This window comes from Equus caballus, chromosome 7 (genome assembly GCF_041296265.1).
Source record: "Equus caballus isolate H_3958 breed thoroughbred chromosome 7, TB-T2T, whole genome shotgun sequence".
Classification (NCBI taxonomy): domain Eukaryota; kingdom Metazoa; phylum Chordata; class Mammalia; order Perissodactyla; family Equidae; genus Equus; species Equus caballus.
This window is the reverse complement of record NC_091690.1, coordinates 21,142,426-21,165,156: the sequence shown is the minus strand read 5'-3', so window position 1 is coordinate 21,165,156 and position 22,731 is coordinate 21,142,426. Positions and strand designations below refer to the sequence as shown.

Genomic DNA, 22,731 nt, shown 5'->3' with positions numbered 1-22,731 from the left:
ATTTGAAAATAGGGAATGTGATTCCTCCAGGTTTGTTCTTTTTTCTCAGGACTGCTTTGGCTATTTGGGGTCTTTTGTGGTTCCACACAAATTCTAAAAAATTTTGTCCTATTTCTGTGAAAAAGGTCATTGAAATTTTTATAGGGATTGCATTGAATCTGTAGATCACTTTAAGTAATATGGACATTTTAATAATGTTAATTTATTCTTTTTGTTTCAATTATAAATGGGACTGTTTTCTTAATTTCTCTTTCTGCTAATTCACTGTTAGTGTATAGAAACACAACATATTTTTGTGTATCAATTTTGTGCTCCTTAACTTTTATTCATTTATTATTTCTAATAGTGTTTTAGTGTAGTCTTTAGGGTTTTCTATATACAAGATCATGTCATTTGCAAATAGAGATAATTTTACTTCTTCCTTTCTGATTTAGATGACTTTTATTTCTTTTTCTTGCCTAAATGCTCTAGCTAAGACTTCCAATACCATGTTGAATAAAAGTAGTAGGCATCCTTGCCTTGTTCCTGATTTTATAAGGATAGCGTTCAGTTTTTCACCATTAGTTGTGATGTTAGCTGTGGGTTTGTCATGTATGGCCTTTATTATGTTGAGGTATGTTCCTTCTACATTTATTTTATTGAAAGTTTTTATCCTAAATGGATGCTGAATCTTGTCAAATGTTTTTTCTGCATCTATTGAGATGATCATATGGTTTTTAGCCTTCATCTTGTTAATGTGGTGTATCACATTGATTGATTTGCGGATGTTGAACCATCCTTGCATCCTTGGTATAAATCCCACTTGATCATGGTATATGATCCTTTTAATGTATTGTTGTATTCGCTTTGCTAATATTTTGTTGAGGATTTTTATATCTATGTTCATCAGAGATATTGGCCTGTAGTTTTCTTTTTTGTGGTTGTCCTTGTCCGGTTTTGGTATAGGGTAATCTTGGCCTTGTAAAATGAGTTAGGAAATATTCCCTCCTCTTCAATTTTTAGAAGAATTTGACAAGGATAGGTACCAAATCTTCTTTGAATGTTTGGTAGAATTCACCAGTGAAACCATCTAGTCCTGGACTTTTGTTTTTTGGGACATTTTTGATTACTGTTTCAATCTCCTTACTACTGATTGGTCTATTCAGATTTTCTATTTCTTCATGATTCAGTCTTGGAAAGTCATAAGAGTCTAAGAATTTATCCAGTTCTTCTAAGTTGTCCAGTTTGTTGGTGTACTTGTTCATAGTAGTCTCATAATTTTTTTGTATTTCTGTGGTATCCATTGTAACTTTTCCTGTTTCATTTCTGATTTTATTTATTTGAGGCTTCTCTCTTTTTTTCTTAGTGAATCTAGCTAACGGTCTGTCAATTTTGTTTATCTTTTCAAAGAAGTAACTCAGTTTCGTTGATCTTTTTTATTGTCTTTTTAGTCTCTATTTCATTTATTTCTGCTCTGATTTTTACTATTTCCTTTACTGTACTGACCTTGGGTTTCATTTGTTATTCTTTTTCTCGTTCCTTTAGGTTTGAGGCTAGATTACTTACTTTAGATTTTTCTTACTTCTTGAGGTATGCCTGTATTGCTATAAACTTCTCTCTAATCACCACTTTTGCTGCATCTCATAGATTTTGGCATGTTGTATTTCCATTTTCATTTGTCTTCAGGTATTTTTTTATTTCTCCTTTGATTTCCTCATTGACCCAATAATTGTTCAGTAGCATGTTGTTTAGTCTCCACATATTTGTGACTTTTTCAGCTTTCTCCTTGATTTCTAGTTTCATACCGTTGTGGTCAGAAAAGTTGCTTGATACGATTTCAATCTTAAATTTATTGAGATTTGTTTTGTGTCCCAGCATATGGTCTATCCTTGAGGATGTTCCATGTGCACTTGAGAAAAATGTGTATTCTCCTGGTTTTGGATGGAATGTTCTATATATAGCTCTTAAGTCCACCTGGTCTAATGTTTCATTTAAGGCTGTTGTTCTCTTTTTGACTTTGTGTCTGGATAATCTATCCACTGATATAAGTAGTGGTGCTAAATTTCCCTACTATTATCATATTGCTGTCAATTTCTCCCTTTAGGTCTGTTAATAACTGTTTTATACATTTTGGTGCTCCTATGTTAGGTGCATATATATTAATAAATGTTATGTCTTCTTGATGGATTGTGTCCTTTATCATTATGTAATGTCCATTTTTGCCTCTTGTCAACTTTTGTTGGCTTAAAGCCTATTTTGCCTGATATAAATATAGCTACACTCACTTTTTTTTTGGCCACCATTTGCTTGGAGTATCATCTTCCATCCCTTCACTTTGAGTGAGCCTATGTTTGTCTTTAGAGCTGAGATGAGTCTCCTGGGGGCCGCATATAGTTGGGTCTTGTTTTCTAATCCATCCAGCCACTCTGTCTTTTGATTGGTGAATTCAATCCATTTACATTTAGGACGATTATTGATATATGAAGACTTAGTACTACCATTTTATCTTTTGTTTTCTGGTTGCTCTATATCTGTTGTTTCTTTTTCCTCGTGTTTCTGTCTGTCATTTTAGTTTGGCAGTTTTTATGATGTTTTTCTCAGTTTCCTCTATTTTTATGTTTTGTGGCTCTGCTTTGGTTTTTTGTTTTGTGGTTACCATAAGGTTTGTATAAAACGTCTCATAGACAAAGTAGTCATTTATCTGCTGATAGCATTTTATCTTCATTTGCCTATACAGGTTCCATCCTTTTCTTCTTCCTGTTTTATATTTTGTTATCACAAATTATCTTTTTATGTTGTGAGTTCACTACCAAATTGAAATACCAAAAGTTATTTTTAATGCTTTTTTTCTTTAACCTTTATGCTGTAAGTGTGTTGACTAACCTATTCTGATACAAAGTTGCAATTTTCTGATTTTGTATGTCTATTTATTACCTTAGTCAAAGTTTTGTGTACTTTTGCCTTTTCATTTCAGGTAGAAGAGCTCCTTTCAACATTTCTTGTAAGGCAGGTCTAATGGTGATTAACTCCCTCCCTCAGCTTTTGATTGTCTGGGAAAGCCTTTATTTCTCCTTCATATCTGAAGGACAATTTTTCTGGATAGAGTATTGTTGGCTAACAGTTTTTATCTTTCAATCTTTACTTTACAATCAGTCATTCTACTCTTTCTTGGCCTGTAGAGTTTCTGCTCAGAAATCTGCTGATAGACTAATAGGAATTTCTTTTCTTTTTTTTTTTTATTAATGTTATGATAGATTACAAGCTTGTGAGATTTCAGTTGTACATTTTTGTTAGTCATGTTGTGGGTACACCACTTCCCCCTCCGTACCCTCCCCCCACCCCCCCCTTTTCCCTGGTAACCACCGATCAGATCTCCTTCTCAATATACTAATTTCCACCTATGAGTGGAGTCATATAGAGTTCGTCTTTCTCTGACTGACTTATTTCGCTTAACATAATGCCCTCGAGGTCCATCCACGTTGTTGTGAATGGGCCAATTTCGTCTTTTTTTATGGCTGAGTAGTATTCCATTGTGTATATATACCACATCTTCTTTATCCAGTCATCAGTTTCTGGGCATGTAGGCTGGTTCCACGTCTTGGCTATTGTAAATAATGCTGCGATGAACATAGGGGTGCAACGGACTCTTGAGATATCTGTTATCAGGTTCTTAGGATAGATACCCAGTAATGGGATGGCTGGGTCATAGGGTATTTCTATTTTTAACTTTTTGAGAAATCTCCATACTGTTTTCCACAGTGGCTGTACCAGTTTGCATTCCCACCAACAGTGTATGAGGGTTCCTCTTTCTCCACAACCTCTCCAACATTTGTCGTTCTTGGTTTTGGATGTTTTTGCCAATCTAACGGGGGTAAGGTGATATCTTAGTGTAGTTTTGATTTGCATTTCCCTGATGATTAGCGATGATGAACATCTTTTCATGTGTCTATTGGCCATATTCATATCTTCTTTTGAGAAATGTCTGTTCATGTCCTCTGCCCATTTTTTGATCGGGTTGTTTGTTTTTTTGTTGTTAAGCAGTGTGAGTTCTTTGTATATTATGGAGATTAACCCTTTGTCGGATAAGTGGCTTGTAAATATTTTTTCCCAATTAGTGAGCTGTTTTTTTGTTTCAATTCTGTTTTCCCTTGCCTTGAAGAAGCTCTTTAGTCTGATGAAGTCCCATTTGTTTATTCTTTCTATTGTTTCCCTCAACTGAGGAGTTACAGTGTCCGAAAAGATTCTTTTGAAACTGATGTCAAAGAGTGTACTGCCTATATTCTCTTCCAAAAGACTTATTGTCTCAGGCCTAATCTTTAGGTCTTTGATCCATTTTGAGTTTATTTTGGTGTGTGGTGAAAAAGAATGGTCGATTTTCAATCTTTTGCATGTGGCTGTCCAGTTTTCCCAGCACCATTTGTTGAAGAGACTTTCTTTTCTCCATTGTAGGCCCTCTGCTCCTTTGTCGAAGATTAGCTGTCCATAGATGTGTGGTTTTATCTCGGGGCTTTCAATTCTGTTCCATTGATCTGTGGACCTGTTTTTGTACCAGTACCATGCTGTTTTGATCACTGTAGCTTTGTAGTATGCTTTGAAATCGGGGATTGTGATTCCGCCGGCTTTGTTTTTCTTGCTCAGGATTGCTTTAGCAATTCGCGGTCTTTTGTTCCCCCATATGAATTTTAGGATTGTTTGTTCAATTTCTGTGAAGAATGTTCTTGGGATTCTGATTGGGATAGCATTGAATCTGTATATTGCTTTAGGTAGTATGGACATTTTAACTATGTTTATTCTTCCAATCCATGTACAAGGAATGTTTTTCCATCTCTTTATGTCATCGCCTATTTCTTTCAAGAAAGTCTTGTAGTTTTCATTGTATAGATCCTTCACTTCCTTGGTTAAGTTTATCCCAAGGTTAGACTAATAGGAATTTCTTTGTAGGTTATTGTCTTTTTTCCTTTAGCTACTTTTCAAATTCTTTCTTTATCATTGACTTTTGACAGTTTTACTATAATGTGTCTTGGAGAAAGTCTTTTTGTTTTGAGATAATTCGGTGTTATATTATCTTCATGGACTTGTATATCAGTTCCTTCCCTAGGTTTTGGAAGTTCTCAGTGATTATTTCTTTAAATAAGCTCTCTGCTCCCTTCTCCCTCTCCTCTCCTTCTAGGATACCCATTATCCTTATGACGCCTTTTCTAATGGAGTCAGATAGTTCTTGTAGAGTTATTTCATTTTTTCAAAAAATCTTAGTGCTCTCTTCTCTTCTATCTGAATCATTACTAGATTTCTATCTTTGAGCTTGCCAATTTTCTCTTCCATGTGGTGTGCTCTGTTTCCAATGCCTTCTAATGCACTCTTCACCTCATTTATTGAGTTCTTCAGCTCCAGAATTTCTGTTTGGTTGTTTCCTAGAGTTTAAATCTCTTTGGTTAAGTATTCCTTCTGTTGATTAATTTTATTCCTGAGCTCATTGAACTGGCTTTCTGAGTTTTCTTGTAGCTCACTGAGTTTCTTCATGACAGCTATTTTTCTCTGTCAGATCACAATCTTCTGTGAATTGAAGTTTGGTTTCTGGAGAGTTGTCATTTTTGTGTGTGTGATACCATGTTACCCTTATTTTTCATGGTGCTTGCTGAGCTGTTCCTCTGCTGGCACATTTCAAGTAGTGAACGCCTTTTTTATTTAGGTAAAGCTTTGTTTACTTTGATTTTAATTCAACAGATTGGTAATCAGAGGCCTTTCTTTTGATTTTCAGTAGGTGGCACTATAACACAAGTTTTTTATCTTAACCTGTGCTGCCTCTGGCTATATTTGAGAATTGGCTCTTTCCACCCTCCACTGCCTCTGCCAGAGGTGTCAGCAGTGCCCTCCTCATAGCTGCTTATGCCTCTGGGGTCACTGGTACCTTGCTTCTGCTGGTGTCTCTGCAGTCACTGGCATCACTTGAGTCAGGGGCACCACCACTGCTGCAGCAGGGGAAGGGTGAGGGTGGGGAGAAAACCAGGTTTGTATGTGCCACTGCTGTGGGCAGGGGGTGTGAAGCAGTGGGTCCCCCGCCACTGCTGTCTGGTTCCCTTTGGCTACAGGCACTGCTGTGGCTGGGATGCCAGAGTTGTGTGCGGTGCCTCTGCTACTATTGGGTTCCCTGGGGCTGCAGGCTCAGCTGCTGTGGCCAGCAGGCCAGGATCACAGACACTGCCTCTGCTGTTCCCCTAGTTCCACCTTCTCCATGTGTTCCAATCCACCCACCTTCAGATGTACAGAGGTGTAGATCTCTCTGGCACCCTACTATGTTGGGCAGAGGAACCTTTGCTTAGTTACAGATGTTTTACTAGTTGTAGACTTAAGGGGAGAGACAAAGGGAGCATCTCACACCACTGTGATGCTGACGTCACTCTCCTAAGAGTCTCTCTGTATTTTAACCAGCAAGTTTAACACATTGACCAGCCCAGTGATTAGTGCTATATCTGGATTTAATTTCTGCCATCTTATTTTGGGCAATTTACCATGTATTTCTTCTTTTTCCCCCTCCTATTATTTAAGTTAATTAGTAAATCATCCTTGGACACCTGGATAATTTCTAAGTAAGATAGAGAATACAAAACATTTGTCACCAATGATAGTTTTAATATACCTTTAACTATTTTTACAGATTATAGATTGATTATCAGTTAACATGTTTAATAGAATGTTCCTATGCCCTTGGGGGATACTAGTGTTTACTGAGATACTTTGTACATCAGCTCTTAGTCACCTGCCTTCTAGTTTTCTCTCTGTCTGTAAGGGAACAGACATTTATTACTGTGGTTAAAAGTTGTAATTAATATGGGTGATTAAGACTATATTAAATACAGTAGTTGCAGTAAAAGAATATATAAATCTGAAAACATTAATACATTTTGTCTACTTATCAAGGAAAATTTTAAAGTTTACTAAGGTGAAAAATCCAACAAGATATGTGTTTGCCTAATACGCTAAGATTAATTACATGTTAAAGCTAAAGTCAAAAGCTTTAAATCTATCATTTAATTATATATTTTTGTATGTATAACCATGCACATATGAAGAAAATATCAAGTAGTAGAAAAAAAAGCTTATGAATCATTTTTAAAAAGAAAATCAGTAGTAAAGAATAAGATTGTTCTTTAAATATAGTTTTTGTGGCTTCGTCATTCTCTTCAATCAGTCTTAGCAAAAGTTCCTCACTTCTAAAAAAGCTTCCTATTGTATGTATTGTCACTCTAAAGGAAGATGTTTTCCTATATTCAGTAATTGTGACTTATGCCTATATTTAATAACCAATTTTCTTGGACAATTTTTTTTTTATTTCCTAAACTCAAGGCTTAAATTCAGAATAATAAAACTGTTAAGAGGCCTTTTACATCTAAACTTTCTTTGGAGTGTCCCAGATGGTGACAATGTTTTTTATTTTCCTACCTTGTGAAAGGAGAGATACTAAAAATAATTAGGTATATTTTGTATTCTTCATATTTTGATTAACTAAAACCACTATATGAGCTGACCTTAAACAGGCTTTTTCTCTCTTAAATAATAACCTCTCTTACAATAATCTCTAACTTTGGGTATTCCTAACTATGCTACACCCTTCTCATTGGTCATGAAAGACAGGATTGTACTTTAGTGATCCTTACTCAAAAGTAGGAACCATATAAAAGCTTCTTGCCTTCTGTAATATTATTTCATTGTCTGTTCCTTTTATAACTATTAAATGCTGCTCCAATCTAAATCTAGCTGCCCTACTTCTCCTTCCTGATAAAGGGTAATTTCACTCTTTTCAACAGCTGTTAAACTCTAAGCACGCCTCATCCTGTTTTGACTGATGCTATCATGTACAACCCTGATATATTACCATTTGATGATGACTCATAACTTAAAAAGAATCAAGGTATACTTTATCCTAAATATGCTGTAACTTTTGAAATATTCTATTTTGGAATATTTTCAAAATATTCAGATGGAACCAACATCTCAGACAGCTGAACTGATAGCTCTATTAAGAGCATGCCATCTTGCTAAATAATTAAGAATTAACGTCCATGCTGTCTATGGATGAGCATTCAGGATTGCTTGAGATTTCAGCATATTGTGCAATCAAAAGTATTTTCTGACTTCCTCAGACAATTCAAACAAAAATTGAAAATAAATTATTGTCTTATTGACAACACCCAGAGAAACTTTGTCATTAAGAATAAAGCTTAAGGGCTGGCCCCACGGCCAAGTGGTCATGTTCGCATGCTCCGCTTCAGCAGCCCAGGGTTTCGCTGGTTTGGATCCTGGGCACAGACATGGCTCATCATGACATGCTGAGGCAGCATCCCACATACCACAACTAGAAGGACTCACAACTAAAAATATACAACTATGTACCAGGGGGCTTTGGGGAGAAAAAAGGAAAAAATAAAATATTTAAAAAAAAAAAAAGAATAAAGCCTATACTAAAGTTAATACTATAAAGCCTACTACCATACAAAGGGGCCTTTCTAGCATTACCAACATATTATAAAGACAGCTGTTCAATCTTATTTCTTTATAAGACAGACTAATTAAAATACAACACTCTGGGGGGCTGCCCCCCTGGCCTAGTGGTTAAGTTCAGTGTGCTCCACTTCGGCAGCCTGGGTTCAGTTCCCAGGCACACACAAACACCACTCATCAGTGGTTGTGCTGTGGGGGCAACTCACATACAAAATAGCTCAGGGAAAATCTTCCTCAGCAATAAATAAATAAATAAATAAATAAAATACAACACTCTTCCCTCATTGGAGGTGTGAGGGTGGATCAGGGGAAAGACACCAGCTTTGTCAAGACTGTTTCATACTGCATGGTGTCTCCCAAATGACCTCCAGACTGAAAATAATTATGCTGAAGGAGTTAATAATAGCCCAAATTACAGGAACAAATTGGCTCAAACTTTGCAAAAATATTAGTTAAAAAATTTTTACCTAGGAGGCTTAACGAGTGATAAAATTTTACTCATTTTAATTATAATCCAGAAAACGTATGAAGAAATCCCCACATCAAAGACCATTTGAATATTTACAAACGGATTTAATTCAGTTGACCAAATTACAACCCTTTAAGTACTTTTAAATAACAGTTTATAACTTTTCTGGTTAGACTGAAACTTTCCCTTAGTTCTAAGTTTTATGCCTAGGCCTAATGACATTCCAAGTTACATTTTAAAATTTTCATAAGCTCTCATATGAAACTGTTACAGAAAGACCTCATGAGGCTGAGTTTGACTCATCCCCTAACAGACTCCATGCTTGGTATGTTGCAATCACTACATTTTTTCAAAAATGAATCTTATATACACAGTCTTATGCCCAACATACAGGTTATATCTCTGAAAGGCCTATCATCAGACATATTGCGCCCCCTACCATCACCAGCATAATCCACAACTGGGAGACTAGATTTAGTAGAAGAGATGCCAATAAACGTCAGCCTTACAACCATTTCAGGTACTTTTAACTTCAAATATAGTTCTTAAGGTCCAGGCCCAGAGCCGTGGACACATGCTTCCCAGTGTAGTGTAAAGGTGCTTAGGATTCTATAATTTGGATATCCAGACTGAGAATTGACCCCGACATTCATTGTAAGGACTCCAGAGAAACAGATGACTTTCCTAAGTAGACTCCAGCTCCCAAGATTCTGTGGATGGAGAAGAGAACATGAAGGGGAGACCACTTTCTCCAAAGACCTTCTGATGCTTGATCTGACAACTGACTTATATTTAGACTTCCATCACATTGTGTTTATATTCTGTGTCTGAAAATTCCGCCAGGGTCTGAATTCTTTGGGGATGTGGTTCTTTCTGGTTTTTGTGCTGACTCTTGTTCAGGGTGTTCCTGTATGTATTGTGGTTTTTTGCTGGAAGTTCAGTTCATTGGAACTTTGTGGGCATTTCTGAGGCTTGTGTTGGGGAAACCTTCCTCCAGTAAGGATCTGTTTACTTCTGCCCGGCATCTGGGGCACTACCAAGCTGGGGAAACGTTACACTTGCAGCATGTAGTCTTTTGAGACACGCAGATAGTATGAACTCAGGCCGCAAACTGCCATGAGGGCTGGCCCTTAGCCGCATATTCTCCAAGGAGATATTCTTTCCTCCAACCAGAACAGACAAGTTTCTCTGCTCTCCGCTTTTTCAGGTAAAAATTACTTAATTCACCCTTCCTTGAAGGCAAAACTCTTTGTGGTTCCTGTTTTTAGGGAATCTCCAATCTAACTCCAATTTGAGTCCAAAGCTTTGCTCCTAGCCCACGTTGCCTTCTTGAAATGAGAACTCCAGGTCACCTGGGATTTTATTAAACAATCTCAGGGCAATTGATGCCACTGGCATTTGCTTACCTCCCTAAATGCATGCTCATTTTGTTTTGGCTTGAAAGGGTTTCATTTTGCAAACTTATTCATGTTTTTTTTAAATCACTCTCTGCACGTTTTTTATTTTTGGTAAGGAAGATTGGCCCTGAGCTAACATCTGCTGCCAATCTTCCTCTTTTTGCTTGATGAAGATCGTCACTCAGTTAACATCCATGCCCATCTTCCTCTACTTTGTATGTGGGACACCACCACAGCATGGCTGGATGAGCAGTGCATAGGTCCGCACCTAGGATCCACCAAACCCCAGGCCACCAAAGCAGAGTGTGTGCACTTAACCACTACACCAGGCCGGCCCCTCAGTCATGTTTTAAAGGGTGTTCTTCTCATATAACGTCCTTAGGTGCGTCATAGTAAAATAACTTCTAAAATTTAGTCTGTCATATAGCCCAAAATAGAAGTTGACAAATTCTATCTCTTCTTGGATATCTCACAAATCCAAAACTTGGGTAGTGACCTACCCCCCCACTACCATATCTAATTCTCCTTCAAAAATTAATGACGCCATTCGGGGCCAGTCCAGTGGTGTGGCAATTAGGTTTGCATGCTCCACTTTGGCAGCCCAGGGTTCACTGGTTTGGATCCCCGGTACACATGTACACACGACTTGTCAAGCCATGCTGTGGCAGACGTCCCACATATGAAATAGAGGAAGATGGGCACAGATGTTAGCTCAGGGCCAATCTTCCTCAAAAAAATAAATAAATAAATAAATAAATAATGACACCACTTCCTGTCCACCTATTTATGACAAAAAAATTGAGCACAGTCTCCCTCCTCTCTCCATCTTTCACACCCCAGTACAACTCTTATTGATTCCAAGTTCTAAACATCTCAATTTGTTCTCTTCTTCATTCTGGCTACTACTGCCTTCAGAATTCAGCATTTCTTTTCTGGATCACTGAAATAATCTCCGTTTCCATGCTTACCTCACTCAGATCCACACTTCACACAGCTGCCAGCATGAATATTTAAAAGAAACATCTGACCACATCATTTGCATAATTAAAAATCTTCGATGACTCTTCATTGCCATTAAGATAGTCTCAATGACTTCCCCTGGCATATATAGTCCTCTACAATCAGTCCCCGTCTATGCTGCAGTCCTACCAAATCGCGTGCAATCTTCTGCTCCATGTATGCTCCTCGAGTTACGCTCACGCCTCACCCCAGCTTCCTTGGCCACCTGTCAGCTCCTTATCTTTCAGAACCCAAGTCAAGACTCTTCCAGGAAACTTGCAAGCAAATTCTTTTTTTTTTTTTAATCTTTTTTTTATTTTATTTTTTTTTCCTTTTTCTCCCCAAAGCCCCCGGGTACATAGTTGTATATTTTAGTTATGGGTCCTTCTAGTTGTGGCATGTGGGACGCTGCCTCAGCGTGGTTTGATGAGCAGTGCCATGTCCGTGCCCAGGACTCGAACCACCAAAACACCGGGCTGCCTGCAGCGAAGCGTGCAAACTTAACCACTCGGCCACGGGGCCCCACAAGCAAATTCTTACTGCACCTTTTGTTACATCACTGCTCGATGTGCTTAACTATTATTGCACTTATCACACTATATTGCAATCATTCACCTGTCCCAATTAGACTATCAATTCCTTTTAAGGGCAGAGAAATTCTTCTCTCTTTAGCCACAGTACCTGGTGCAGTGCCAATTCCATGGGGTTCTAAGTACCTACTGAATGAATGTTTTTGATTTCTACAATACCTTATGAAACTAATTCCTACTTTCCACTGACTGCCCAGGTTCGGGCCCTTTCTTCTACCTCTATCCTCTTAAACGTCCTTCTGCCTCTAGTTTATCAAACTTCCTAATATCACCTAAATTCTTTCTGAAGCACAGTTCTGATCATGCCCTGCTTAACCTTAGAAATCTCCTATTGCTGGTAGCCCCTACCTCTTCTCCCTGCTGCTCCAGCAGCTCACAGCAACCCACTGATTTTCCAAAGTGACAGCTCAGCTCTACCCTAATTACAAAACCAACCAGGCCCTGTGGCAGGCAGTACCCAACCAGCCTCCACTCTACCTTCTCAATCCTCAGCTAACGAAATTTGTTAGGATTAGACACCCTTCCTACCTAACACCTACTACTTAATCTTAATACTCTCCTCATACCAAACTACTCATACTCAGTATATGTCTGCCAATAACATGTAAGTCTTTTTTGTAGTACAGTACTTTGCATCAGATTTACCTAACTGCTAAGCCCCAGAAGGAAATTTAAGCACTAGGTCCTGTTTTAGTGCTGTAGATGAAACACACACTCAGTTCTATTGAATAAAACTAGGGACAGTTATTACATAAAAGAATACATTTTTATTATATAGCATTTTATTTTTAAAAAACTTTATTTTCATAGAATACATTTTCACATTGGTGAGTCCCATAGTGGGAAAATAACAATTTATTACTTACAGTTTTATACTTGTGGACAGATTATTTTAGGACAAGTAAAATAAACACATTTGAGGATTAAGTCTCAGCTTAGCATCTGTAATATCTGATACATCTATAAGGGGATCTCTTCCCTACATGGAACTTCTCTATATTCAGAAGCTCTCCAGGCTCTTCCTAGGATTTAGAAATTAGTAATATGAAATACCAGCATTTCCTAATTTTAAAGTTTCCCTAGAACATGTAACCATCAGTAACTGGTATCGACTGAACAGAAAGGGAAAGTTTCAAAAATTAAACACTGCCTAATTTTCTGCAAAGTCTTTCCCTTTCTCCATCACTCCCGGGACAAATACAGATGTTTGATCAGGTAGTGATAGTAATAAAGGTGAATTCCCTTTAAGAGTTCGATAAACTAAAAGGCAAAAGCTCATATATAATGTTTAGTTACACTGTGAGTCTTGTGGGAAACTGGGAGACAATCCCTCAACTCGCTAGAATATGGAACTCAGTCTCACAATTTCTTGGATACAGTTCCTCTCAAACCTTTTCCTCAAAGAGTAAATTCTAAAAACAACCAGGTGACTAGGAGAAGAGGTTTGTCACACCAATGGACTTATCTGTTATTTCCTCCCTATTGTGAGTTGAATGGCATGACAGAGCAGAGGCAAAGAGGTGTACAATCAATTCTCAAGGTATTAAGTCAAAAAGGTCACAGTTTCCACAGCATGGCAACAGCTTTGCAAATGCCCACATCATGATAGTTGAAATAACAAAGCCCAGCAAAGGTTAAAGCCGAGAGCGCCAAAAGGCCTGTCTGGGAAGCTTTCTGCAATGTATCCCCTCGAACATAGTCAGTAACAACTTGTCCAAGGCCCCTAAAGAAATAAAAAAATCACAGTACAAATGAAAAATCACAAGTGAAGTTAGAAGGCTATACAGATAACTTGGCTGCAAAAAATAATCAGTCAGCTTCAAAATGCAACTCATGGTAACAAGAACCATAAACCAAAATGAAGGACTCAAGAGTTTTCTAATAATATAATAAATTCTTCCTATTCTTCAGATTCAATTTTCCAGAATCATTTATATCAGAGACAGTAAATAATTACTACTCTATTTACAAAATCTAGGGTTTTTTCTTTCAAACTAAACCATATGCTCTACCGAGTTTTTCATTAATTCAAGAAGAATTTATCAGGCAGATATTATGTGCCAGAATCTGTTACAGATGTTGAGAGAAGAGCAAACAAGACAGCATCCCTGCCCTTTATGGTACATTCTACTGAAGAAAAAGTACATACGTGCTCTAAAGAAATATTTTAGAAAGGATGACCTGAATGAGAAGAACATTCCAAATAAAAGTGACAATGATCTTGCTATCTTTGAGGAATAGTCAAAAGGTCAGTGCAGCTGGAGAACATGGAGATCAGAAGGCAAGGGCAGAAAACATAAGGCCTTGAAGGTCATGATAAGGAGTTTGAATTTTATTTGAAATACAATGGGAAGCCAGGGATGTGCTTTAAGCAGGGAATGACCTAATTTTACTTTGTTTTAAATAAGTTTTATTGAGATATAATTCATGTACCGTAAAATTAACCCTTTTAAAGTGTACAATTCAAGGGCTTTTAGTATATTCACAGAGTTTGTGCAACATCATCACCATTTAATTCCAGAACATTTTCATCATCCCAAAAAGAAACGCTGTACCCACTAGCCCATTACCCAACCACTAATTTGTTTTCTGTTTCAATGGACTTGCCTGTTCTGGACATTTTACATAAATGAAATCATACAATATGTGGCCTTTTGTGTTGAGTTTTTTTCACTTAGCATGTTTTCAAGATTCAGCCATATTGTGGCAAGTGTCATTACTTCAATCCTTTGTATGGCCAAATAATATTTCTTTCTAAGAATATATCACATTTTGCTTAGCTATTCATCAGCTGATACACATTTGGATTGTTTTCACTTTTTGGCTATTATAAATAACACTTCTATGAACACTACTACACAAGTTTTTGTGTGGGGACATATGTTTTCAATTTTGGGAGTTATACACCTAAAAGTAGAATCGTTGAGTCACATGGTAAACTCCACAACTTTTAGACGGAACTGCCAAACTGTCTTCCAAAGTGGCTGCAACGTTTCACATTCTCAACATTACATGAGGACTCCAACTTCTCCACAGCTATAGAGCCATTCTAGTGGGTGTGAAGTAGTATCTCATTCTGGTTTTGATTGGCATTTCTCTAATAACAAACAATGTTGAGCATTTTTTCATGTGCTTATTAGGCATTTGTATATCTTCTTAGGATAAATGTAATTTTACTTTTTAAAAAGGTCACTCTGGTGGTAGCGTGGCGAATGGACAGTGCAGGCAGGAGAAAGGGGGCAAGAAGAGAAACAGAGAACTAGCTAGGAGGCAACTGAAGTAGCCTAGGCAAGATTGTTGGCTAAACCCAGGCTGTGACGGGGATATACTGTGGCGTGAGAACCCAGGCTATGTTTTGAGGAGAGAACTAACAGAAAAAGTTGATGGACTGGATGTGGGGTAAGACAAAAAGAAATATCCAGAATGACTCCCAGGATTTTTGGCTTGAGCAACCAGATTTAATTGAGTTAGGGAAGAAGAGGAGAGTAGGTGGTTTTGAGGGGAAATCAAGAGAGATTTGGGGGGAAAAAGAGTGATTTTGGCAATGTTAAATTCAGGATGACTATGAAACATCTAAGTGAACATGTCAGTTAGACAACTGCAAATATAAATCTGCAACCAGGGGCAGAGGTCAGATCTGAGCTCACCTCTGGAAAGTGTGTACATGGAGAAATTAAGAAAGCCAAGACTGAGCCTGGGGTTCAGACCTTTATTATTTAGAAGTCAAACAAGACGACAAGGAGCTGGCGGAGGAGACCGAGAAGGTACAGCTGGTGAGGTGGAAGAAAACAAGGTACGTATGGCATCTAGGAAGTCAAAGAAACATTATTTAAGGAAGAAATGGTCAATTAAGTAGAATGCTGTTGAGAGTTGAAGTGAGTGGAGGACAGAGAATAGACAACTGGATTTGGAAAAATGAAGGTCTTTGGTGACTTTGGTAAGAAAGACTTCAGTACAATAGTTGGGATAAAGGTCCAATTAATGTGTGTTAAGAGACTGGATGCTGAGGAACTAGTGCACAGTTACAGACAACTCTTTCAAGTCTTTTTGTGTGTGTGAAAAAGAAGGACAATTAGTAAGGCAACTGGAGGAGAAACCAATAAAAAAAGCATTACTTTAGAATTATCTCTTATTGTGATTTTTCATTAATTTAGATGGATCTCCTTCCAAGAAACACATATTAGAGAAGTATTACTGTACCTGTGAGCTGATATTTTATACACAACTAGAATCCTTTATTTTGAAAAGTCTATCTGGTTAAAGGGTAATTCTCCTAACCCACCTCAAAACCCCAAGAAAGCAAAATCTCCTTTAACACTAGCTAGAAAATGCTTCTGACAAGTCACTTAACCTCCCTGAGGTTTCATTTCCACATCGATAAAATAACAGGGTGGGTTAAGATACTCCCCTCGTCCTTTCCGTTCTAACAATCCGAAAACGCCTCCCCTACCCAGTGTCATACTGTCCTTGCCAAACAACATAAATGAACAAGTCAAGAAACCTGTTATTTACAATTTTCTAGGAGGTTCACTAACTTAGAAAGTCTAACAAACTACACCGGAAAAAATAAACAGAAACTGGAAATTCATTCATTCAACAGGTATTTACTTAGTACTGTGTGTCAGGTGCTGTTCTAGGCACTAAAGATATAACAGCAGACAAAATAGTCAAAAATCCATATGATACTTCATTTTTTAAAAAGGGCAAGACTGGGGCCAGCCCCGTGGCCAAGTGGTTAAGTTCACGCACTTTGCTTTGGCGGCCCAGGGTTTCATAGGTTTGGATCCCGGGCATGGACATGGCACCACTCATCAGGCCATGCTGAGGCGGCCTCCCACATAGCACAACCAGAGGGACCTACGACTAGAATATACAACTATGCACAAGGGTGCTTTGGGGAGAAGAAAAAAAAAAACATTGGGAACAGCTGTTACCTCAGGTGCCAATTTGAAAAAAAAAAAGAAAGGGCAAGACTGAACTATAGTATATAGGGATACACATTTGGGTGATAAAACTATGATGAAATGTAAACAAGTGATTACTACAAAAATCAGGATAGCGGTTCCTGGTTGGGGGTTGAACAGTTATGAATGAGACAGAACACAAGAAGAGGCTTCTGGAGTAGGTGGCAAAGTTCTTATTTCTTGACCTGAGTAGTATTACTGTTATAATAATTCATTAAGCCATAGATTTGATTTTTGTGTTTTTCTATATCCGAGCCTTCATTCTAGTGAGGGGAGACAAGGAATATACAAAATAATAAATAGATGACATAGTATAGTAGAAGGTAATGAGTGCCACTGAGAAAAATAAAACAAGAGGGAAGGATAAGGAACGTTGGGAAGGACACTGCAATTTCGAATAAGTGGTTAGAGAAGGCTTCACTGAGAAGGTGACACAGAAGATGTGAAGGAAATGAGGGAATAAACGAAGTATAACTAGAAAAAGTGAGTTTTAGGCAGAAGGAACAGTAAGCATAGAGCCCCGAGGCCTGGAGTGTCCCTGGCATGTTCAAGAAATGTCACAGAAGCCAGTGTGAATAAGGAGAGCGTACCTGGAGATAAGGGAAGAAATGGGGCCGGACCACACAGAATCTGTAAACCACTGTAAGAATTCTGACTTTTAGTTTGAGTAAGATTAGGAGACAACAAGCGGTTTTGAGAAGGGAAATGTCTTGACCTAACAATATTTTAAGAGGATCACTGGGGCTGCTGTGTTGGGAACAGACAGAACGGGGAGCAGTTAGGAGACTACTACTGGAATCAAGGATGATTACCAAGCTTAGGGCTTGAGCAAACAGAAGAAGGTAAATGCCACTAATTCAGATGAGCAAGAGTGCTGGAGGAAGAGACGTGGGGGGATCAGAAACTCAGTTTTTTATAACACACTATACTCAAATGCCTATTAGATATGGAAGTGAAGACATTGAGTAGGTGGGTACATAAATCTGGGCATATAAATGTTTTATATATATTTTAAAGTTTTCCACAGGTCTTGAGTAGCTCAATCAACTTCTCCCTCATATGCAACAAAGAGACAAGCTCACAGCAAACAAACTGAGCAGACGATGCAGTACTGAAGGGACTGCTGTACTTGCCAGTGGCTATGGAGAGTGAGCGCCGCAGCCAGGGAGTAGTCCATCGCAGAGCAAGGATTCAAATAAGCAGCTGGAAGCAGGCCCAGGAGCAAAACGCTGACAACCCTCTCACTAGTCCAGTGGAGAGATGCAGCCTTGGAACCAGCTAGAGAAAAAAAGGACCAAATTCATAAGAGTTGAAGGGGGAAACACATCTCTCACATTCAATATTTGCCACAAAATAATCCAAACTGACAGAATGGCAAACAGTATGCAATAAGACTCAACTCGGAGCATAAAGAGGGTGAGATTAAGAAGGTAACTGAGAGAGGTGCTATCTCCCTTGTCTGAAGTCTTTTAGCACAGGGCTTCTCAATGCCTACAAACACTGATTAGAAGACAGATCCGCTTTGCTGATAGGCAAGAAGATGGACGAAATGTCTTTGCAGAATGACTAATCTTGGACTTCAGTGTAATGGACAGATACCTTACAAATATAAGTTAGTGACACTTGAGGATTTCCTTTAAAATATTAGTCTTTTATTTACACCTTGTAATCTTTGGAAGTAAGGTAATATTTAAAAAGCCTCCCAAAACAAAATTAAACCAGCCAACTCAAAGAGAAGCAAAATTCTGATGTCAAGTTTTAGGATCATGGTCCTTCTGTTCCATCACTTATAAATAGCCCAAAACAGATATGAAACATGAAAACTTCCTTTAAACAAGTGAAAAACAAAATGAGCTTTAAACATTTCTTTGAGAGTCTCTATCTTTTTTTGGTTACAGACTCCATTGGGAATCTAACAAAAGGATGGAGCTACTTCCTGGAAAAATGCATGTAGACAAAGACATTAAAAACAATGTACACAATGTCAGGGGCTTTCCTTCAGTCCCATGCACACCAAGTTAAAACCACCCTGCTAAACCTAATTGAACTAAGCAAAGGAATGCAGAAATAAAAACTTTTCGAAGCTAAAATAATTCTAAAAAGCAGAAAAACTACAGTTGCCTAATTTCTCATAACTCGGATGCAAGCATCTCTAAATGGCTGACTCAAGTATCAAGAGAAGTCTTTCTCTCTGTAAAATACTGATATTTCCAGACTTTAAAAATAATTAGTTAACTCATTATTCACCTATAGCTTTTTTAAGACTAATTTTAATAATACGTAAACAGTATTCATCCAAGAAATTCCATGATTTTAATATCAACCTAATAAGCAAGTCAATTACAGCTATAAATATGCATGACTTTTTTAATTGTCTACTATTCTAAAGTATCCACATCTGGCTCCTCTCCATTAGCTAAATAAATAAGAGTGACTAAACTATATACAACACTCTTCCTACAGAGCTATTTTCTTTTTAAAAAACTAAAATTTTTGAAAAGACATAGACCAGAAGGTTCTCTATGAATGTAAATGGCATCATACAACCATGCTGGCATTATCTGCTCAAAGGTGTAGGCTAGGTCTTCATTTGACAGAGTTAGACATAAGAGGTCCCACCACAGACAGCAAGTCCTGCCAGTAGCGTGATAATTAGCCCAGATGAAGATGGCCAGAGCCCAGAAAGCAGAGCCAATGGAGAAAACATACAATGGCGGGTGGGTGACAGGTGAATTTGCTGCGATCCACACCATCCTGGGGTAGGTCGGTCCTGGAGAAATGCTGAGACTTGAGCAGGTCTGATCACTGAGGTTCGGAGCAAGAGAGCTGAGGAAAGAACCATTAAGGGGATGATAAGCACCTCTCCTTTAACAGGATTGACAGACTTTTTTTTTTAAAGATTTTATTTTTTTCCTTTTTCTCCCCAAAGCTCCCCAGTACATAGTTGTATATTCTTCGTTGTGGGTCCTTCTAGTTGTGGCATGTGGGACGCTGCCTCAGCGTGGTTTGATGAGCAGTGCCACGTCCGTGCCCAGGATTCGAACCAACGAAACACTGGGCCGCCTGCAGCGGAGCGCACGAACTTAACCCCTCGGCCACGGGGCCAGCCCCTGACAGACTTTCTAAATGATCATAGGCAAGCTACTTAACCCCAAATAGGATAACACCTCATCTCTAAAATGAGGATGGCATCTATTTCACTGGGTTGCTGTGAGGTCAGACTAAGCAGCCACTGAAAGATCGAACTGTCAATGAACCACTTACGTAAAAGGACTTCATTTTTACTAATTTTAAAAAGTAAATTATGGGGGTCGCTGCAGGTGGCCCAGTGTTTCGTTCGTTTGGGTCCTGGGCGAGGACATGGTACTGCTCATCAAACCAAGTTGAGGTGGCGTCCCACATGCCACAGCTAAAAGGACCCACAACGAAGAATATACAACTGTGTACCAGGTGGCTTTGGGGAGAAAAAGGAAAGGATAAAATCTTTAAAAAAAAAAAAAAAAAGTAAATTATGGGGGCCGGCCCCATGGCCGAGTGGTTAAGTTCGCACCCTCCACTTCACCAGTTCAAATCCTGAGTGCAGACATGGCACCACTCATCAGGCCATGTTGAGGCGGCGTCCCACATGCCACAACTAGAAGGAGCCACATAGTATAACTACGTACTGGAGGGATTTGGGGAGAAAAAGCAGGAAAAAAAAAAAAAAGATTGGCAACATTTGTTAGCTCAGGTGCCAATCTTTAAAAAAAAAAAAAAGTAAATTATGGCTCCTTTCTCCTTCCATGTATTCATCTATTCATGCAACAAACATTCACTACATGTAAGATTATGCTCTGCACTGGAGCAAGAGATAAAAGACAAAGTCTTTGTCGTAAGGAATTCAGTCTAGTCTGGGAAGTTCATCTACTACTGTCTTGCTTCTCAAGATTAATTTCTCCACTTGTATTCTTGAACTCATCCCTCTCTGTCCCCTTTGGGATCCTGTCTCTGGGTTAAAAAACAGACAGACCAGGTTTACCCAACTCCACCACTTACTAGCTGTGAGATGATGAGCAATTAAGTTAAACAGGTTCTCTAAGCCTGAATGTCCTCATTTGTAAAATGAAGTAACAGCAGGTCATAATACTCTGTTGAAAATTAAACAATATATGCAAGGTGCTCAGCATAATTCCCAGAATGTTATAAGCACTCAATAAAAGGTAAAAATTTCTCTCCTGTATCTTTAACCTCTCCTTCCTTCCTATTGGTCATTTTGCCTCAACTGATGTAATATACTTAACCCTTCCCTTGATCCTATGTCCTCTAATGCCTGTGCACTCTTGCCCTGCTCTCTTTCTTTCCTTTCTAACCATGCTTCTTTAAAGTGTCGTCTAAATCACTTCAACTTCCTTACTTTCCTATCATTTTTCAACTCTGAAACTTGTCTTCATTCCCACCAAAGCTGTTTTGGCAAGTCCCCAATGGTCTCCATGGGGCCATATCCAACAGGTACTGTTCAGTATCCATCTTATTGGGCCTTTTTGCATCACCTGGCATTGGTGGCGCTTCCTCCCTTCTTTTCTTTGACAAAACTCTCTTCTGGTCCTCCCTTTGATTCTTTGGCCATCCTATATCAGCCTCGTCCTGCATTCACTCTTAAACATTTTCCCAGGATTCTATCATCTGCCCATTGCTCTCTTTGCTTCCTGTGCCCACCCCTGGCCATTTCGTCCACTCAGCTTCTATTACGTATAAGCTGATGACACCCAATTCTGTATCTCTAGCCCTGGTATCTCTCCAGAGTTTCAGGAGTTAAAGTGCCTGCTCAGTATCTCCCCTGAGATATCCTACGTGGTCCTCAAACCATGCCAAAAACTAAAATCATTCTTTAACTCACTTTCTCATCCAAACCTGGCTCCCATTTGCATGTTCCTTACTTGATTTAATGACATCTCAGCTACTCTTTAACCTAACCCGGAAATCTGCAAGTCATGTAGGACTTTGTCCCTAAATTCAGTCAATTGATAAATCATATTGATCTAACTCCTTAACATTTCTTGAGACAATCTTCTCTTTTTTGAACTACTTTCCAAGTTCAAGACCTCACCATCCTTGCCTGGACTACTACAACAACAGTGTCCTATCTGATCTCCCTGACTTGTGTCTTAGCCTGCCCCATCTCCCATGATAGCCATCCACCACATTGTACCAAAGTGCTTAATCTGCTGCAAACATATGTCAAATCTTTCAATGGCTCCACCTTCATACCCGGTAAAATGCATACTCCTTATCAAGACAAGTTCTTCTGTGATTTGACTCCAGTTCACCTTTATAGATTCATCTCTCATTTCTCAACTTGAGCTTCACACTCCAGTATCTGATTTGTTTTGTTTTTTCTCATACCAAGCAGTTTCTACAACTTCATCAATGCTTTTGCTCATCCCTGCAGCTCTACCTGTGATGTGCCCTTCTTCCCATAGCTATCCTTATCCTCAAGACTCAAATCAGGCACACCTCCTTCAGGAACCAGGGCAAGGTAATCTTTCCAAAATAGAGCTAAATGTATTCTTCCTCTGGACTAGCATAACAATTTACGTACAACACAATTCTTTTTGCTTTATGTTAAATTATGCTTATATGCGTTTTCCCTATAAAAATGAAAACTCTTTGAGCGCAGGAACTATGTTTTATTCACATTTATGCTAACCTTACTAGAGTACCTGGTATAACCCAGTTCCATGATTATCGAATTGATCCCCCCCACCTCTACACCAACTGCAGGGGAAATGGGCAAGACCAGGCTTTGGCACTTAGATTCCAACACACTTTTCTGTTTCAGGGTGGGAGCATTCGAA

At 38.6% G+C, this 22,731-nt stretch overlaps 1 protein-coding gene across 2 annotated transcripts in view; it reads right to left on the bottom strand.

Moving 5' to 3' along the window:
• Positions 1–12,680: 12,680 nt before the first annotated feature.
• Positions 12,681–22,731, bottom strand: part of SDHD (succinate dehydrogenase complex subunit D) — a 10,570-nt gene continuing 519 nt past the window's right edge. The window contains exons 2-4 of one of the 2 annotated variants that reach the window (XM_023644801.2): positions 19,607–19,723; positions 18,031–18,175; positions 12,681–13,656 (exon numbers count right to left, since the gene is read on the bottom strand). In XM_023644801.2, coding sequence (XP_023500569.1) covers positions 13,491–13,656; positions 18,031–18,175; positions 19,607–19,723 — 428 coding nt within the window. In that variant the 3' untranslated portion in view covers positions 12,681–13,490. The remainder of the gene's footprint in view (positions 13,657–18,030; positions 18,176–19,606; positions 19,724–22,731) is intronic. The other variant, XM_023644802.2, reaches the window with a different exon arrangement.